The sequence below is a fragment of the Sphaeramia orbicularis genome, chromosome 5, assembly GCF_902148855.1.
Source record: "Sphaeramia orbicularis chromosome 5, fSphaOr1.1, whole genome shotgun sequence".
Taxonomy (NCBI): Eukaryota; Metazoa; Chordata; class Actinopteri; order Kurtiformes; family Apogonidae; genus Sphaeramia; species Sphaeramia orbicularis.
The window spans coordinates 4,201,360-4,219,121 of NC_043961.1; the positions used below are offsets into that span (position 1 = coordinate 4,201,360).

General features: G+C 35.2%; 1 protein-coding gene across 1 annotated transcript in view; it reads right to left on the minus strand.

Annotated features, from left to right (window-relative positions):
• Positions 1-17,762, minus strand: part of nucks1a (nuclear casein kinase and cyclin-dependent kinase substrate 1a) — a 43,702-nt gene that overhangs the window by 18,534 nt on the left and 7,406 nt on the right. Inside the window, exons 2-3 of the mRNA XM_030134363.1 lie at positions 10,213-10,262; positions 1,191-1,281 (exon numbers count right to left, since the gene is read on the minus strand). Coding sequence (XP_029990223.1) covers positions 1,191-1,281; positions 10,213-10,262 — 141 coding nt within the window. The remainder of the gene's footprint in view (positions 1-1,190; positions 1,282-10,212; positions 10,263-17,762) is intronic.

Below are 17,762 nucleotides of genomic sequence, written 5' to 3' on the forward strand. Positions count from 1 at the left end.
GAGAGCAACAAATTATTCACGGCGAATGATAAACGGTGCTTTTATTAATGTTCTGCTGCTGTTAGCTGATGATGTTGAACATTTATAGTATACATAATTTGCCAAAAACTTTACAAAAAACAATCCTCAAAACAAGGCTGCACGATATTAGAAAAAAACGACATTGCGATTTTTTTTTTAAAACCCTGTGATATATATTGCGATATGAAAAAATATTCAGGAGGATATAATAGCTGTGTGGTGCCGATGTAAATGGTCAAACTAATTAGTTGTGTTTCCTCTCGTTGTGGCAACAGGTGCAAGGCACTGTCGACATAGAACATGTGTTTCAATATCAGGCGTGAAGGCTTGCCAGGGGGGTCATGGGATTTGTTCTTCAGGATAGAACATGTAGCAGGTGGAACAAATGTTTTAGCTTTGGAGCACCCTGGACTCATTTTATGGATGTATGTAAAAAACTTTTTCAGCAAAGATATCAATAACTGAACTAAAAACAAGTGTGTCCATCCACTGTCATTGATCCAACTCCATGGGTTTTACTGGTGAATTATTGTTGTGGAAGATGACCGTGTTTCCATGGTAACTACGGAGCCTCTGAACGTCCAAATGGGTCATATCTGATGACCATGAGAAGATGAAGAACTGCATTTTACACCGATTATTTACATGTATTGATAGGATTAGTGGATCAACAGGTATTAAACAGTTTAGATCAGTAGATGATTTTGATCGGTGGTGGATGTTTGGGTCTTTATGGGTTAAAGACACTTGTTTGCACTGGCTTTTAATACAAGCATGTGGATTTTAATTGTTTTATCTTCTGCTTGTGTTTTAGATGCTATTTATTCTACTACTGTGTATCTGTTTTTATCGGTTTTAGTAATATCTCGTATTTATTCTTATTTTATCAGTTTTAGTATATCTTGTGTTTATTCTTATTTTACTAGTTTTAGTATATATTGTATTTGTAACCACAACTTTGTACAGAACTTTGTGTTGTTTTAAATGTGCTCTATAAATAAATTTGACCTTGAAAAAATAAATACAGTAGCAGATGAACAAACATGACCAAAACTCTTTTGTCCAAGTAGCAGGTCATGATAAACTGTGTGAAAGGGCATTTTTCATTTCACTACGCACAACACATTTGTAATTTCGTTATTTTCGCATTTGTAATTCCTGTTACTCACCTGTCATCCTGTGAGTTCTTTGAGCGCTTGTGCTTGGGCTCCCGAGGGGCTGTGCGCACCTTCTTCGGCTTACTGTCACCATACTCCTCATCTGGAGGAAAAGACACATGTCAGGTTTTTAGAGATGCACCTGCTTTGAGGAAAAATCCAATCAAAGTTGTCATTTTATTCCTGGAAATCTTTGCCTTCCCTGTGCTGTTCTGACCTGCACTGAGAGGCTCTTCACAGTCAAAACACTGCGGTCAGTGCGTGTCCACGCTCTGACAACACACTGGTTGATGACTAATGTGTGGAGGGTTTTCCCTGTTTAGATGGAGGTGTTTGTGGAAGAGTTAGTGTCTGGTACTCCTTCCACAAGGTTGTTTAATGTTTTTAAAGGGCTCATATTTCTCTAAACCCACTTTTATTAGTCTGTGGTTCATTTATTTGTGTATTTGGACTCTAATAGTTAATAAAGTTTGAATTTGAACCCTCCAGGTGCTGCAAAGCCATCTTTATATTCATTATGGCAAAAATCGAGTGGATTTCTACAACCTGTTTTAGTTCCAGCTTAATAACTAGCTATGTCAAAACATTTGCACATATACGGTCCAGACATCCGACGAACATTTCTCAGAGTATGACATCATTGTTTATCAGCAGCAGTAATCCATACTGAAAATATGTCCAAACTTCGAGCAGATTACCAAAAATGTTCAGTTGTTGGTTGTATTAATGAACACAAATGGCTGAACGGGAAAGAGCACACAGTCAACAACCTGGAGGGGGTGGGGTCATGTGCATTTAAAGGGCCAGCGCTCCAAACCACCTTTCTGGTGTCATTACTCAGAAATAGGGTTAAATAGGCTGTGGAGTTGAATTAATGAAGAATTCAGACCCAAGCAGAGCATTTACAGTTCCATTTAAAAAAAGCTAAATATCACTCCTTTCATTTAAGAAATATGAACACTTCAGCTTATTTTACACATTTTTTATTGCTAATGTGTAGATACATTTTAGAAGGTCTCCAGAAATTCCAAAAAGCTTTAAAAGTAAACTCCACTAAACCGACTGAAATCCCTGCATCTGGGAAAAAAAGTTTTTACTTAATTTTTGACGCTTTCTACACGGATTTCACCTTAACTGGTTCCAGAAATGACTTAGGTTGTGTCTAAGGGTACGTTTACACGGCAATACTCCGCAAAGATTTCTCCTTTGCGTTATAAAATCATTCCGCGTTAAGACGAAGCCGCTATGATAACGATCTGCGTTAACATGAGTCCGCGAGGACGGCTGAATACGCTGTAGTGGCCATGCCAGACCAGTAGCTGGCAATGTAGAGCTGTAGTGAAACAGTGGCGGTAAAACACGCGCCTGCGCACAAACGATTTCCGGTTTAGACAGCCTCTAAATGAGGAGAAGAAGAAGAAGAGGCGGACAACACTATTTACAAACAACAATGGCGAGTGGTCGTACAAAGACGCAGGACTTCTTTGTCTGGACAGATGAGCTGAGCACAGTTAGCAGCACGCATGTTGTTCTGAAACCGGCCATTGTTGTTGTGGTTGTTCCTTCTTTTTCTGCAGGTTTGTGTCATACAGGCTGGCAAACCAGCTTGGAGGCGCATTACCGCCACCAACTGGCCTGGAGTGAGTTAACTGGCGGTTCTTGGCTGCGCGCGCATGCGGTGACGTCATATTTAACCCCGGAACGCTCCGATTCGCGTTAACACGGAGCTGAAATGCGGAGCGTATCGATAACATTCCACCCTGGACCCTGGTATCAAAAGTTTCCGGATTCAGGCACTCTAGGCACCGTTTCCATGTTAACAGAAGGCTAATCCGCGATGAAATCTTCCCAGAGTCGACTGAATCCTACGCCGTGTAAACGGCCCCTAAATGTTATAATGGTTAAAAAAAAAAAATAAAATGCTTTGTAAATCTTTGGACACTAATGAAAACAAATTAAAATGAAATCAATGCAGAATCAAACTAGCATCAAAACTTAATAACTTTTCTTGATTTGACAGAATAAAAGTTTGAATTGCTTTATGTTGTTGATAACCCAATTGAGCTTTTTCACATTTCTGTTCATTAATATGATAATTAAGGTAATAATAATTGTCTTAAAAGCATCTACATCTTCTACAAACTTGAGGCAAAAAAATATTTAGAAGGACAGTGCATTACACGCTTCACCAATGATATGAAACTATTTACTTTTTTCAGGAAACTAACATTATTTTATCATAATCATTTGCTTCAATTTTCTGTTTATTTCTGTCTCCTTCAGATGGGATTTGTGTTGCAAATTCTTGTGAGAGTTCATTGCAGAGTCAGAGACAGGGCTCAAATAAAGTCAGTTTTCTCACAATCCATGCATCTGTGAAATGTCATTTTAATGTCAGAATATTCAGAAGAGACGTGGCGCATTAAAATGGGTCCAATTTTTACTTGGTGGTGACACACACACACACAAAAAATAAATTAAAAATCAGTTGAAATCTATAAATCATGTTCTCCCGTTAGACTTGATGGGATTGGATCTGTCACTACAACAATAATAATAATAATAATAATAATAATAATAATAATAATAGGTTCCAGGCACAACAAACTCCGCCCCTCACATGAATTGTATCTTAGTTTGGCATCAATCCAGCTGATGTCATCACGTCTATGCATGTGCTGATGTCAGTGTATCATTTGCCTCTATATATGTGGCAAGTTTGAAGTAAATTGAAGCAAAATTGATGTTTTTATAGACATTTGAAATTTCACCCATTACAAGTGAATGGAGAAAAAAAAAAGATTTAAAGAAATTCATTAAAAACTTGAACTTACTTTTCCTAAAATGTATTGACATCTATTAAGGGTCACTGACAAACCCAATTTGGTATGAATTCAACCAATAGTTTTGCTGCTAGAGTGTAAAACATACAAACCGAACCAAAAACAATACCCCTTGCCTCCCCTTCGGGGGGCGGGGTAATAAATAGTGTAGGGTATATAATAGGGTATTGGCAAGAATCTGGCGATGCGATACGATATAAATCACAATACTAGGATCACGATACGATATATCACGATGTATCATGATACTGTTAAAAAGGCCTTTTTTTTTTTTTTTTTAAATGATTATTTCCTTGAAGAATTGAATTTCACCAGAAATCTGCACAAATACTAAACACATTTTTATTTGATCCCAACAGGATCTAATGCTATATCACAAAATGTTCCTGTGTTCAAACTTAAACTGTAATGTCTGTAAAATATCATTTAAGATCCTGTTCAAATGTTCATATTCTATTAGTTCAGAACGAACATCATAACATTATTTTTGTTCAATCCCAACAAAGGAACTAACATTATTTAAGAAAAGAGTGCTAAATAATAATAAATAAAATATAAACAAAAAAGAAAAACAAAAAACTAAAATGAACCTCCACAATATCTACATCTGAATAAATACCTAAAAATATCGATACAGTACTTTTTAATACCGATACAGTATTGTGAAATGAAATATCGCAATGTATTGCAGAACCGATATTTTCTTGCACCCATGGTAATAAAATGTAATTTATAAAGCCGTGAAAAATCTAAAAGAGCCTAAAAAAATAAAAACAAGAAATCACAAGGAGCCCCAAATCCCATGATCCTACGGGTCAGACTGGACCCTTTGTCAGCCCGGTTTTGGCTCACGAGCCGTATGTTTGACACCCCTGTACTTGACAATTAGAAAATAACTCTTGTATCAGTCATACTGCTGTGGATATTATACAGTCGTGGAAAAAATTATTAGACCACCCCTTGTTTTCTTCAATTTCTTGTTCTTTTTAAAGCCTGGTACAACTAAAGGTACATGTGTTTGGACAAATATAATGATAACAAAAAATAGTTCACAGTAGTTTAATTTCAGAGCTGATATCTATCCATTTAACATGTTTTCTTGACAATAACCCAAATCACTTCAGTTCTCAGATCAATATCTATGGCATTAACTGACAAAAACAGTGCTTTCAGGTATTCCATGTTTTCTTTTCTGTCTGTTTTAGTCGCATGGTACACACAGGAGTTAGTACTTGATTGCATAACCATTGTTTCTGATGACTTTTGATGGTCTAATCATTTTTTCTGCGACTGTGTCAAATAGAAAAATAAACATGTTTTTAAGTAACGTGACCACAGAAACAGGAGAAAAATGCTAGGCCTTGTCCGGACTCTTCCTACTCCTTTGTCTGCTGACATCAGGCCGCCGCCGCCGCCTACCCGGGTTTGGACCAACAGAACACACAGCGGAGACAAGAAGACCAGTGTTCCTCATACACCAGGTCTTTCCATATGGAGCAGCGCATTCTAATGCTTCTGTTCCATCACTTACACTCATCTACACTAGTAGACTTATCCCATCTGACTATTAATATGCAGCAAAAATCGTAAAAGGACAATTAGACTCATTAGTCGACCTGTATCAGACTGCATTAAAGTATATCTGTTTACTTTTAGTCATATAATAATGTCCACATGTATTGTTCTTGTCAAAATAAACGTAATTGCAGCTACTTATTTTCAATAGAGATGATTAGTTGTCAACTGTTAAATTAATCCACAGCTATTTTGATAACCACACTGAGTATTTTTTAAGCAGAAGTATAATTTCAGGGATTCCAGCATCTTAAATGTCAATATTTTGCGTCTTTCCACTAGGAACACACAGATAACATCAGTCAGATATTGTATATATAAGGTTCATTTTCATTAATGGTTGTGGTAGATATATATCTGTGTAATATTATGGATTTTTTCAGAAATTAGCCATTTTTATATCGGTGTTTGTACAGATTAACTCTTTAAGTGCCAGACAGTTAAGGGGCTAATAAGCCTTAAAAGTGCCACAGAATTTGGCCGTTTTTCAGTATTTCGCGTCGTTTTTATAATATTTGAAGAATCCTGCAGGAAACCGCTTGGTAACATCCGACCGATTGCTAATTAGATTCAAAACGCACCGGACGCAGCCGATTCATTATTGATCGTAATTTGCATAATTAATAATAATAATAATTTTTATTTATATAGCGCTTTTCATACATTAAAAACTGTAGCACAAAGTGCTTTACATATCAGTTTAAAAATCAGTACCGCCCCCCACCCACACCCACCCGCACACACACACGCACACACACACACACACACACACACACATACATGCAAACCCACAAGCTCACACATACTTAAGAAGACTGACTGAGCACGGGTAGACCAGAACAAAAATGTACAAGTAAAAGTAAAACATCAGTTTAGGAGGTGCTGTCTCAGGGAGCCATCCGCACCAGGAGGCAGCCGCCGACCCCGGCGACCAGGCACCAGCAACACAGCCCCGCATCCCAACTAGTGGGAGAGGGCCAACTGGGACCCCCACCCACCAAAAAGGAGCGGACCCCAGTGAGAGAAGGCGCCACAGCCCCCGGAGTCCACAGCCGCCCCCCGGCATGGAGGGCTCCCTCTGATGAAACACCGGAGAATAAGAAACATTAAAAAGATATAAAAATATTATTCGGTCGCGTGACCTCAAATTCCCGTCTGCTTGGTCTCAAAAGGGGGACACAGAAAGAACGTCATCGAAATGTGAGAAAGAAATGGGGGTGGATGGTTTGTTTGTACACAAATGTGGCGTGTTCTCCAAAGCCGATCTGATCGGCCCGTGGCACTTTACAGGTTGTTTTCGTAAAGCCGATGTAATCGGCCCATGGCACTGAAAGTGTTCAAAAAAACTATTTTAATATTTATAATGGAGATTTCTTTGCTATGAAGGAAGTAAATGATAAAAAGAAAACAAAGAAATGAAAAGAAGAAGAACTGTCATTTTTTTTATGTCCCTATTGGCCAAGTATTTCCTCCTTTCCTCCCCTGTGACAGTACATGGAAAATCTTTGGCTTTGGATCAAATATGACATTTGAGGACGTTATCTTGAGCTTTAAGAAAGACTTTTCATAGTACAGTCCAGACTGAAAACAGAGAAGGGGCATTTAAAAACTACAACAAACAGCCAGTAGAGTTTAGATTTACCCCGAATGTGGATGTTTTTAAATACAGGTTGAAATAATTCTACTTTTATTTGTCTATAATGAGCTCTATAACCAGTATCTGCAGGTCTGATGAAGCTGAATTTATGACATTTTAAGACACTTTTTAAGGCGTCTTTGGTCAAAGTTCAGACCTTCCATTCAGATAAATAACAGTTCAACAGGCCTCATAGTTATTATGTTGAACCAGTCTTAGCCATGCTTCAATCCACTAATGTTACATTTCCATTTGTCCATGACTAATGTTTCTGCTACTGATGTTCAAACTGCTAAAGCTCATACCTGAACCCCTCCACCCATGAATGACTGTTGGAGTTATTATACGCCAACATGCACAAAAACTACACAAAAAAAAAAAACACGTAAAAATGCAGTAAAATACACTAAAAATTAACACTAAAATTTGCTAAAATAAACCAAATATATGCTAAAATACACAAAAATGCCTAAAAATATACAAATGATATGCTAAATATACAAACGGGGTATCTGCAGGTCTAATGAAGCTTAATTTATGACATTTTTCAAGGCATCTTTGGTCAAATTTGAAGTTTCCCATTTAAGGAGGAATTTCCAATTTTATGGATAATCAAGGCCTTAATTGAGTCACTTTTTAAGGATCCACACCCTATATTATGATTTTTATGCATTTTCTTCCCTGTTACAATTACATGTAATATTTTACTCTTTTTTGGTTCAAGCTTTTTGGTTTATTTCCATTTATGTAAAACACAATGATTTTCCATCATGTATGAAACATACTGTATTAATAAACACTTTTTTTTGCTGAATAATTTAAGTCTTTTTTTTTTTTTAAACTGGTCATTTTGACAGTATCCCTCCCACATAGCAACAGGCTGGTACAAATTCATCTGGTGGTTTTGACTTTGCAAATGCTCTGCTTTGGAAACAATTCGACCACCTGTGACTTTCTACAGAAATCCATTGTATGATACTGTGTTTTTCAAATTAAATGCTTTTGCTCGTGATGTGACAGCATGTGTTACTTGTTGGAAACTGAAGTTGTTATTGTCGGTTTTGTAAAACCAGCATTTCATGTGTTTTGACAGAATATTGTGACTCATATTTCTACACAATGAACCCCCCGACAGATTTACAATATCACATTTATGACAAATGGTGACTTTTCACCACTTTGTCACAGTGTTTTAACAATTATGTCTAGCTATATTACATGTTAGCTTTTTGTTATTTATTATCTGTAGAAGCTTTGTAGAAACCAAGAACATAATACCTGCCAATAATGTTACAATTTTGCCCATTTAAATTGCAATGAGTCCAATAATATTATAACTTGGCAATATTATAATAAAATGTGTGAGGCAATAACTTGGCTACTAATTACGTGAATGGCTTCACATTAAGAAAATCCTTTAAAAATGTAATTACTGCAGCCAATAATGCAATAGTACATAAAAAGGACTGCTTTTCTTCGACAGTAAAGATTTTTTTTTGCAGTTTGCTCATCAAAAATAGGTATAGTGGATGGGTTTTGGTAGTGGAATTTTATTTGCATAGATATGTAAATTCATCATTTCAATTATGGAGAAATATTCTATCACTCATTACTGTTAAGTGTATCTGGTTGTTTTTAAATTTTAAGTTTTTAAGTTTAAGTTTTTTTTTTAAGTTTTTTAAATCTTTTTTTCCCCTCCCATTTACTTATAATGGGCGACATCTCAAATGTCTATAAAAAGATCAGTTTTGTTTCAATTTACTTCAAACTTGGCACATATATAGAGGCAGTTGATATGCTGACATCAGCACATACATAGATGTGACATCAGCTGTATCGATGCCAAAATAAGATACAATGCGTGCGAGGGGCGGGGTTTGTTGTGCCTGGAACCACTTATTATTATTATCATTATTATTGTACTGACAGATCCAATCCCATCAATTCTAACGGGAGAACATGATTTATAGATTTTGACTGATTTTTTTTTTTTGTGTGTGTGTGTGTGTCACCACCAAGTAAACTTGTTACATTATTGGTTGCAACAGAATTTCATGATTACACAGAAATTGTTTTGATATTGACTGATATGTGGTAATATTTAATGCAAGTACTGGAAGGGTCATGTATTTAATGGGCTGGATTCTGTCTTTGTGTTTTGAATTTCATGTATATCACCATGTACGTTTTCCCTTCCTGTTAAAGGAGTGATATTTTGCTTTTTTTTTTTTTTTTTTTTTTTAAATGGAATATACTTTTTCAAACATTTCCCTGTACTCTGCATAAACTGTAAAGGCTCTGCTTGGCTCTGAATTCTTCATTCATTCAACTCCACAGGTCCATCTTCAACCCTATTTCTGAGTAATGACACCAGAAAGGTGGTTTGGAGCGCTGGCCCTTTAAATGCACAGGAGACACTTCAGGCCCCGCCCCCTCCAGGTTGTTGACTGTGCTGCTCTGTCCCGTTCAACCAACAACTGAACATTTTAGGTAATCGGCTCAAAGTTTGGACATATTTTCAGTTTGGACTACAACCGCTGCTGATGATAAACAATTATGTCGTACTCTGAGAAATGTTCGTCGGAAGTCTGGACCTTACATGTGCAAATGTCGTGACGTAACTAGCTATAAAATGTAACAAATTAAGCAGGAATTGAAACGGGGTTGGAGGAGGAGGAGGAGGGTTCAAATTCAAACTGTATGAACTATTAGGGTCCAAATACACAAATGAATGAACCAAAGACTAATAAAAGTGGGTTTAGCAAAATATGAGCCCTTTAAAGGGTATTTATCTTACTCAACCCAGCATCAATAGACAGCTGTCGTATATTACATGGATTGTGAAACCAGTTGATGATGCTGGGCTAAATTCAATGAAATCCAACTGAATAATGTATACAGCATATTGATATTGTGATATAGAATATGATACAAGGTGAAAAGAGACACCGCCCACATCTGTTAGCACATAGACATTTACCTGCATCGTCAGACTCGTTGAATTGTGAGTAGTTCACCACTTTCCTGTTCCTGTGGAGGAAGAACACACGTTGTGTCAGGTTACATACTGACAGGACAAAGTGACAGCACAGAAAATGCCCCATAATAAAACTGGATTCCACAGCGCCGTGGAAAACCAGAGCAAAGAGGAAAAGAATAGAAACTACGTGCACAGAAAGTGGACCAGAGAGAAACAAAACAACAAAAAATAGAGTAAACAGGGCTTTCAGTGAGCAATAAATGAATGGAAATGCAATAGTATTTCAACATTTGCCCGGACATTTTCATTCGATGTGTCAGTGTACTTTGGGGAAGGGAGCGGGGGTCTTTCCTGTGATTCATCTACAAGTCACCTCAGTGTGAATCATTGGACGCCACCGTTAGGCTCCACAGAACTGGACACTGGTGCCACTTCTACAGTTTCCTGGACTCATTTAGCAGAGTGTATGAAGAAGCCTCGGGTGACACGGACAACTGTAGTTCAGGTAACACGTCTAACGCGGAAAAATTAAACCTAGTATTAGAAAGAGTGGTTTGGGAGAATCTCCTAGTTTAAAAAAAAAAAAAAAAAAAAAAGACGTTCAAATTAACCCTTTAACCCCTGAGATATTTCAATGAAACGGGCGTCATAAAAGCTGGCAGTCGTTTTAGGGTCAAAACAGGGTGGAATAACAGAAAAAGATAAGAAGGAACTGAAGTTTGACAGGTTTTGACTGAATAAGGCACTCAGAATGTACATCGATAAGAGATTAAGGATGCTGAACATGAACTGTGAGCTGGAACAGTAGTTTTGATTTTGGGGCCCTTTTTTTCTAAATCAGTCCAGCTCTTTTTTGGTACCTAATTGAAATCCAAAAAGCAGTTACATGGTCAAAAAAAAAAAAAAAAAAAAAAAAAAAAAAAAAAGAATAAAATACGCAACAAAATGAACAAAAACCACCAAAGTGATCAATTAAATGAAAAAGGAACAACGAACCAACTAAATAATAAGTAACATGAAGAAAATGAACCACAAGCTGAACAAAATTGAATAAAAATAATAATAAAATTTAAAAAAATAAACTAAATGTAGAAAAATTTAAAAAAAAATAAGCAACTGAAGTAAAAGAAAGACCCCCATATCACATCACTTATATGTGCAATCACTATGTAAATATTTAAAAAAAAAACTTTATACTTAAAATCTTTATAGTTTTAAGAACACTTATTTCCTGCCTGCCTTTCTTTTGCACTGGTGTGTTGCATATTGCTGCTGTAAACTGTTAAATTTCCACATGGTGGGATCAATAAAGTCTTTTCTTAATAGAATAAGCAACAATTATTTGAATTTTGGGCTCAGTAGTTTTTGTTTGTTGTTTTTTTTTTCTAAAAAGCAGTCCAGCTGCTTTTTGACACCTGGTTGAACTCCAAAAAGCAGTTACACAGTCAAAACTCAGTAAAAACAAAATAAAAAAATAAAAAAAAAAATGAAGGAAAATCCCGACAACACAGCAAACCGTAAAAACAAAAAATGATACGGAGATAGGTGTAAACAACAAAAAAAAGCCTAAACATCTACTTTTACAGCGAGTTGGTCTCCCTTATTGCTCTGTGGTTTGGCCCCCATTGGACCATGCAGTGTGGGGTGTGTACTGAGCATGCTCAGATGTCTGTGGGAAGCGTATGGTCTATTCTCTCAGCACATTTTGAAATTTTTCCTTTTGATCAAACAGATGAATTTTTATGAATATCTAAAATAAATCATACATTCAGAACACTCACCACAGACACGTCAGTGGTTAAAGGGTTAAAATTAAAAGCGGATAATTTGTATCACAGTCAACACTTATAGCCTGACTGCACACATTGCATGGATAACTCTATTTATGTGAGTTTGCATGTGGTGGCAGGAGTGAAAAGGGGAGGACAACTGGGCTATAAATTGTTTTACAAGTGCTTAAATTCCACTCGGCACCTCGCACATGTGCAGCGGCAGCCGGTGACGCTCCCGCCAATACATCAACACGAGCCCCTGGGAAAATTGTATGGAGCCACATAACGTTTTCCCACTGAGCTCAATTAAAGTGAGTGACCGACAGGCCGTGGACCGCGTGTGAATCTCAACATACAATCCACGATAAAGTATGTCATTTTGTGGTGCTTCAAAGTCCAAGATCTGCAGAGTTTCAGTCGGCTGCATGATTCATTTTTGCTTTTTAATGTGCATTCGGGGTTTCCTATAATTTTAAGGCTTAAGTGCAGCACCATAAGACCTTTGGACCTCTGCGATGCAATGTCTGTAATTTATGTAGTAAAAACCCACTGTAATTTACTGACGTCATTTCACAAAACACAAAGGTCCTGTGGTAATATCAGTCCTATGCGAATAGACATTTCTCTACACATTTATTCTGTTAGAGGCTGTATTGGTCATTATAAATTAAAAAAGGTTTTAGTGTAAATTCAGGAGGCTCATGTCGCAGTACAGCATGGACGTTCAATTAAAGAACAAACAGTACAGTAAGGAACTTTTTTCTACAGTATATTTTATTTGGTTTCTTTATTAATGATTTGCCTGTTAAGAAATTGTTTATTGTTAATCTCATTTCGTTATTAGCAAAATTTCATATACATGCTAGCAAATTTGCCAATCAGAAACCCAACTTTGTGGTCTTTAAATCCTACTTGGACACTTAAATTTTGCACAGCCTCTAAAGCTGTGAAAACTAAAGCCTTATGTAACGAATTTAAACTGTAATTTTTTCTTTTTTTTTTTTTTAAACTTTGATTATCCCCTCTTTTCTTGTTTATTCTTTAACTTATTTTATTTATTTATTTAATTTACTTGGTTACTTATTTATGTATTTATATTATTTACTTTCTTCCTGCCTTGTCTCAAGCGTTATGCATTACCTGTTATTGTTTATTACTGTTGTTGACTGCTGTTGATCTATTTTGTACACGGCACTGTGTAAACAAAGTTTGAAAAAAAAACCAAAAAACTTTTTTCTACTGTTATATTTAAGTACATAGTTCATACACACTCTTCAAGGTTAAATTCAAGTACTTTTAAGGGTCATTTTCACCTTTTTCCTGCACAGCACCTTATTGCTGGGGTAAATGCATATCTGGGCAAAGTCAAGGGAAGGTTAACATCTGGTCAAAAAATTTAATTACAATAATCTACACCTAACATATTTTTGGGTAGGTAATTACTTATATTTTCAGGAAAATGTATTTTGAAATGAGAAAAAACGTGGGAAAAAAAAAAAAAAACATTTGAGGAGTTTTATGAGAGTGAATGTTTGGAAAGTGACAAAGTTTTCTGCTGTCATTCTGGGTTCATTTAATAAACTTTAATAAACTAAATCTATTCCAAATACATTGATATTTGACTATTATATTATTTGTCATATTCTAAATATAGTGTTAAAAAATAATAAATGCATATATCAATGCCAAATAGATTTGAATATAATGTTAATATTATTTGTATGCTGTAAATATTGTAAAAAAAAACAGTATATAATTTTGGTAATTGAAATAAAAAATGTTTAATCTGATTTTCACTTTTGTTGTCCATCTGTGACGCTGTCATTTGTCAAAACTCTTGCTGTTTAGGTATGATAAAATATTTTTTTCCTCTAACCAATTAGGTTGTAAAATAAAGGGTTTAAGGTATACACTGAATACATTTGATGAAAATGTCAGAGGAACTTCACTTTGGAGAGCTTTCAAATTCTTGCAAAAAACACACGTTAATTTTTTGTCCATCTGTGACGCAGTAGTTTTTGATATTTTTTATTTAAAAATATTTGAAACTAAATTTTGCCCTTTGAGTATGTTTAAGATGGCATTTAGACCTTTACAATTATGTGTAATATTTGTCTTAAACTAGTCTGGTTCAAAAGTTATGAATCAAAAAGTAGTGAACTGTCCATCTGGGACGCCCTTGACCATGCCCATCTACAAGAATACATATACACAGGATCTTTTTTTTTTCACTTTTTATCATAATAATGTACATTATATTATGCTATAAACATCTAACATTATGTTTCATAATAGCAAATTAAAGGGGAAACACAAAGTTTTATGAAAAAAAAAAAAAAGAAAGCCACTTGGCGTTCTTCAGACACACTTGCACCGAGACAAAGATTAAGATAAAAATTTTCCTTTTTTGACAAAGTTTTATTTTTTTTAAAAGGCATCAACTCTCTTTAAGTAGCTTTAGCTTGCCATGTAACCTGACTGAGTTTATATGAAAAGTAAATAAATAAATCTCATCACAGAGTTAGAATTGCAAGCACTTTGAATCACTTAAACTAAAATTCAAGCACTTTTCGGACCCTGAAAACACAACATTGAAATTTATGCATTTTCAAGGATTTCAAGCACCCATACAAAACCTGTAAAGAGTCGATTAATATTGATCGTTGACATCAGATTTGGGAATAAAGTTGGCAAATTCAAGTAAAAACCCACCTCACTATTCATTAGGGGTTACACTACACCAGGTTACACTAGTTTTAGCCAAAATGAATGTCAAATGTGACTAAAATGGCTTTTCTAAGACATGTTGGCTGTAGTTTGTCCCCAGTGGACTTCTTTAGCAAGCTCTCTTTTAAGCATGATTTATTTATTTATTTTATTCCCTCTAGCATTGTGAAATGAAAAATGTCTAATTCTATCAATTTTTAACTATTTTTTTAGTTGAAATTCCAAATATTTTCTTGCACCAAGACCCCCAACCTGCCCACCTGTGAACCTTCTACAAACTTTGGGAAAGACTTGTGGCTCCAGTTAAAGTAATTGCTGCTGGTTTTCTTTTAAAATATAAGGATAATGTTTAATAACAATGTGATTTCAACAATTTCCACACTTTCTGATCACTTTCTCTCCCAGAACCTACACAACAGTTCAACCCTGACATTGTATCCAACACAATAATGCAAACAAAGTAATGGAAACAGTTATTTGTTTGTGAAAATATGACTAAATATTTCTCTTCAACTTGTAGAAAATGAAAAATCCTTCCAATAGAGTGGGGCAATATGGGCAAAAAATGAAACCTTTTGTTCAACGTTATGGCCAATTTATAATGTCAATTAGGCCTTATTGTTTTCTGGCTGCATCGATTCATTTTAAATGTATTATATTTATTCTGTTGTTTTACCTGGTATTTTTATTTCACTGTTTTAATTATACAGCTGTTTTTATGTCTTCTTAATCTATTCTTAAATTTTAGTCTATCATTTTGCTTTTTTATTCTTTGGTACGACACTGTTTTTAATTGTACAGCTGCTTTATGTCTTTAATCTATTCTTGTATTTTATTCTTGTATTTTGTTGTTTCCCCCTGTAAGTCACTTTGGAAAACAGCGTTTGCCAAATGCATAAATGTAAATTGATATGAATTTATAGAACAGCTATTATATTATGAATATAAATTTACCTGTGCTATGAAGGGTTTTACATTCACACTGATTCGATTTGATCAACATTTACAGTAAAAGTAGAAATTTTGGTGTCAAACTTTATTACCAACTCCTCCATAAATCTTGACTTTAACGTCTTTAATCATGTTTAATTAAAAAAAAAAGTTTACTATGAAAGTTTATTGAGAAAAGTTCAACCCATAAAGACCCAAAGAACCACCAGCGAGAAAAAACACCTACTGATCTAAAATGTTTAACTGTTAATCCATTAATCCTATCAATACATGTAAATAACTGGTGTAAAATGCAGTTTTTCATCTTTTCATGGTCATCCGATATGACCCATCTGGACGTTCAGAGGCTTTGTAGTTACCATGGAAACACCGTCATCTTCTACAACATTGATTCACCAGTAAAACCCATGGAGTTGGATCAATGACAGTGGATGGAGACACTGGGTTCATAATCAGTTAATGACAGATTTTGCTGAAAAAGTCGCTTTTTCTTCAGTTTTCTGTGTTTTTCATACAATAACCCTCAATGTTACTCTGAGCTTTTATGAAAATCTACATCCTTAGTAAATCAAATGTTGGAAAATGCTTGATTTTGAAGTGATTTTTGTTATTATCAAAAAAAACACAACAAAAAAACATGGCAAATGGCTCTTAAATTAATCTCTTATGAGCTATTTTTGTTGCTATCATTATATTTGTCTAAAACTAATGTACCTTTAGTTGTACCAGATATTAAAAAGAACAAGAAATTGAAAAAAAAACAAGGGGTGGTCTAATAATTTTTTCCGCGACTGTATATTTACAGTCAAGACAATTCAGAAATATATGATGTTTTTTCTGAATTGTCTGAATTTCTGAATTAGAAGCTTGTTCTTTCTCTATCATTTTCACTCGTGAAGCAATGAATGCAGCGTGTCTGTAACATTGTTTTCATTCCGTATGGGAAGCGCATATTGCTGTGTTTTTGGTTCCGCACTTAATCAACTGTACTGTTTTTGGCAGCCTGGACGATAAATTAACAGTGACGTTTAAAATCGCGATTAATCGTAACACCATGACATTGTTACAACCCTATTAGGAGCCAAATTTCATTTTTGGGCTCCTATTTCTGAGCTCATAAAGGACAGTAAAAATCAGATTCTGAAAAAAAAAAAAAAAAAAAAATACAGACTGAATGTAAAACCGGTCGATATATTCTTGCTTGTTTCATTCCTACACCAACGCTTCGAGGACATGCATTATTTTTTTTCCTTTACTGCATTAACAGTGAAATAATATCAGCCACATTCTGTTGCGTGCTTTGTTGAGTTATACCTCATTATGTTACAGTATAACTTAATGTAGCATGTTTAGTGAGTTTTTCCACTACATTTGTTCTGATTAAATACATACTGGACTTAATGTGTGCCAATATTTCACTATGGCACTGAATTGCTAAATTTAGGGCTTTGATGACAGTATTTCCTCAGGTTACGGTTAATATGATGACTTTATTGTAATTCACATTTAATGTCTTTAGTGTAATTACTTTACTGCTTCTAAATTCATTCAGCTGCAGAGTGTTATGACAGTAAATACATCAGAAGTTCATTAAATCCATATTCTAAACATCAGTGTTCAAGGAAATGTAACAGACTTTACAGAAATAGTCTTTCAGTTGTAGGATTAAGTGATATTTTTCATTTTTTCGTTAAAATTTTTATTGGCCCAAATTTCCAAGGTGTCACTGCAAATAAAATCTATGGTTATTTCACTGATTCTAACTTTTATTGTGCAGCAGTGACTGAATATGAGCACATTTCTGTTTTTAATAAGGCAGTACAGTGTGGTATGAATAGAACGTTATCAAGTACCAGTATTCTGAGCACATGTGGCCAAAACCACCACCGTCTGAGTTACTCACATCAGCCTCAAAACTGTAAACAAGACCACGACGTAACCCAAAGAATCAGCAGTAATAATACAACAACTGTGCATCCATAAACGGCACAAGGATAATAACAAGCATGGCTGTGTCTGGTTCATCTGATAGTGGTTTTACGGGGTAATATCCGAGTTGCACAATTAATAACAACTGCATTGTTAGATTGTGACATTATA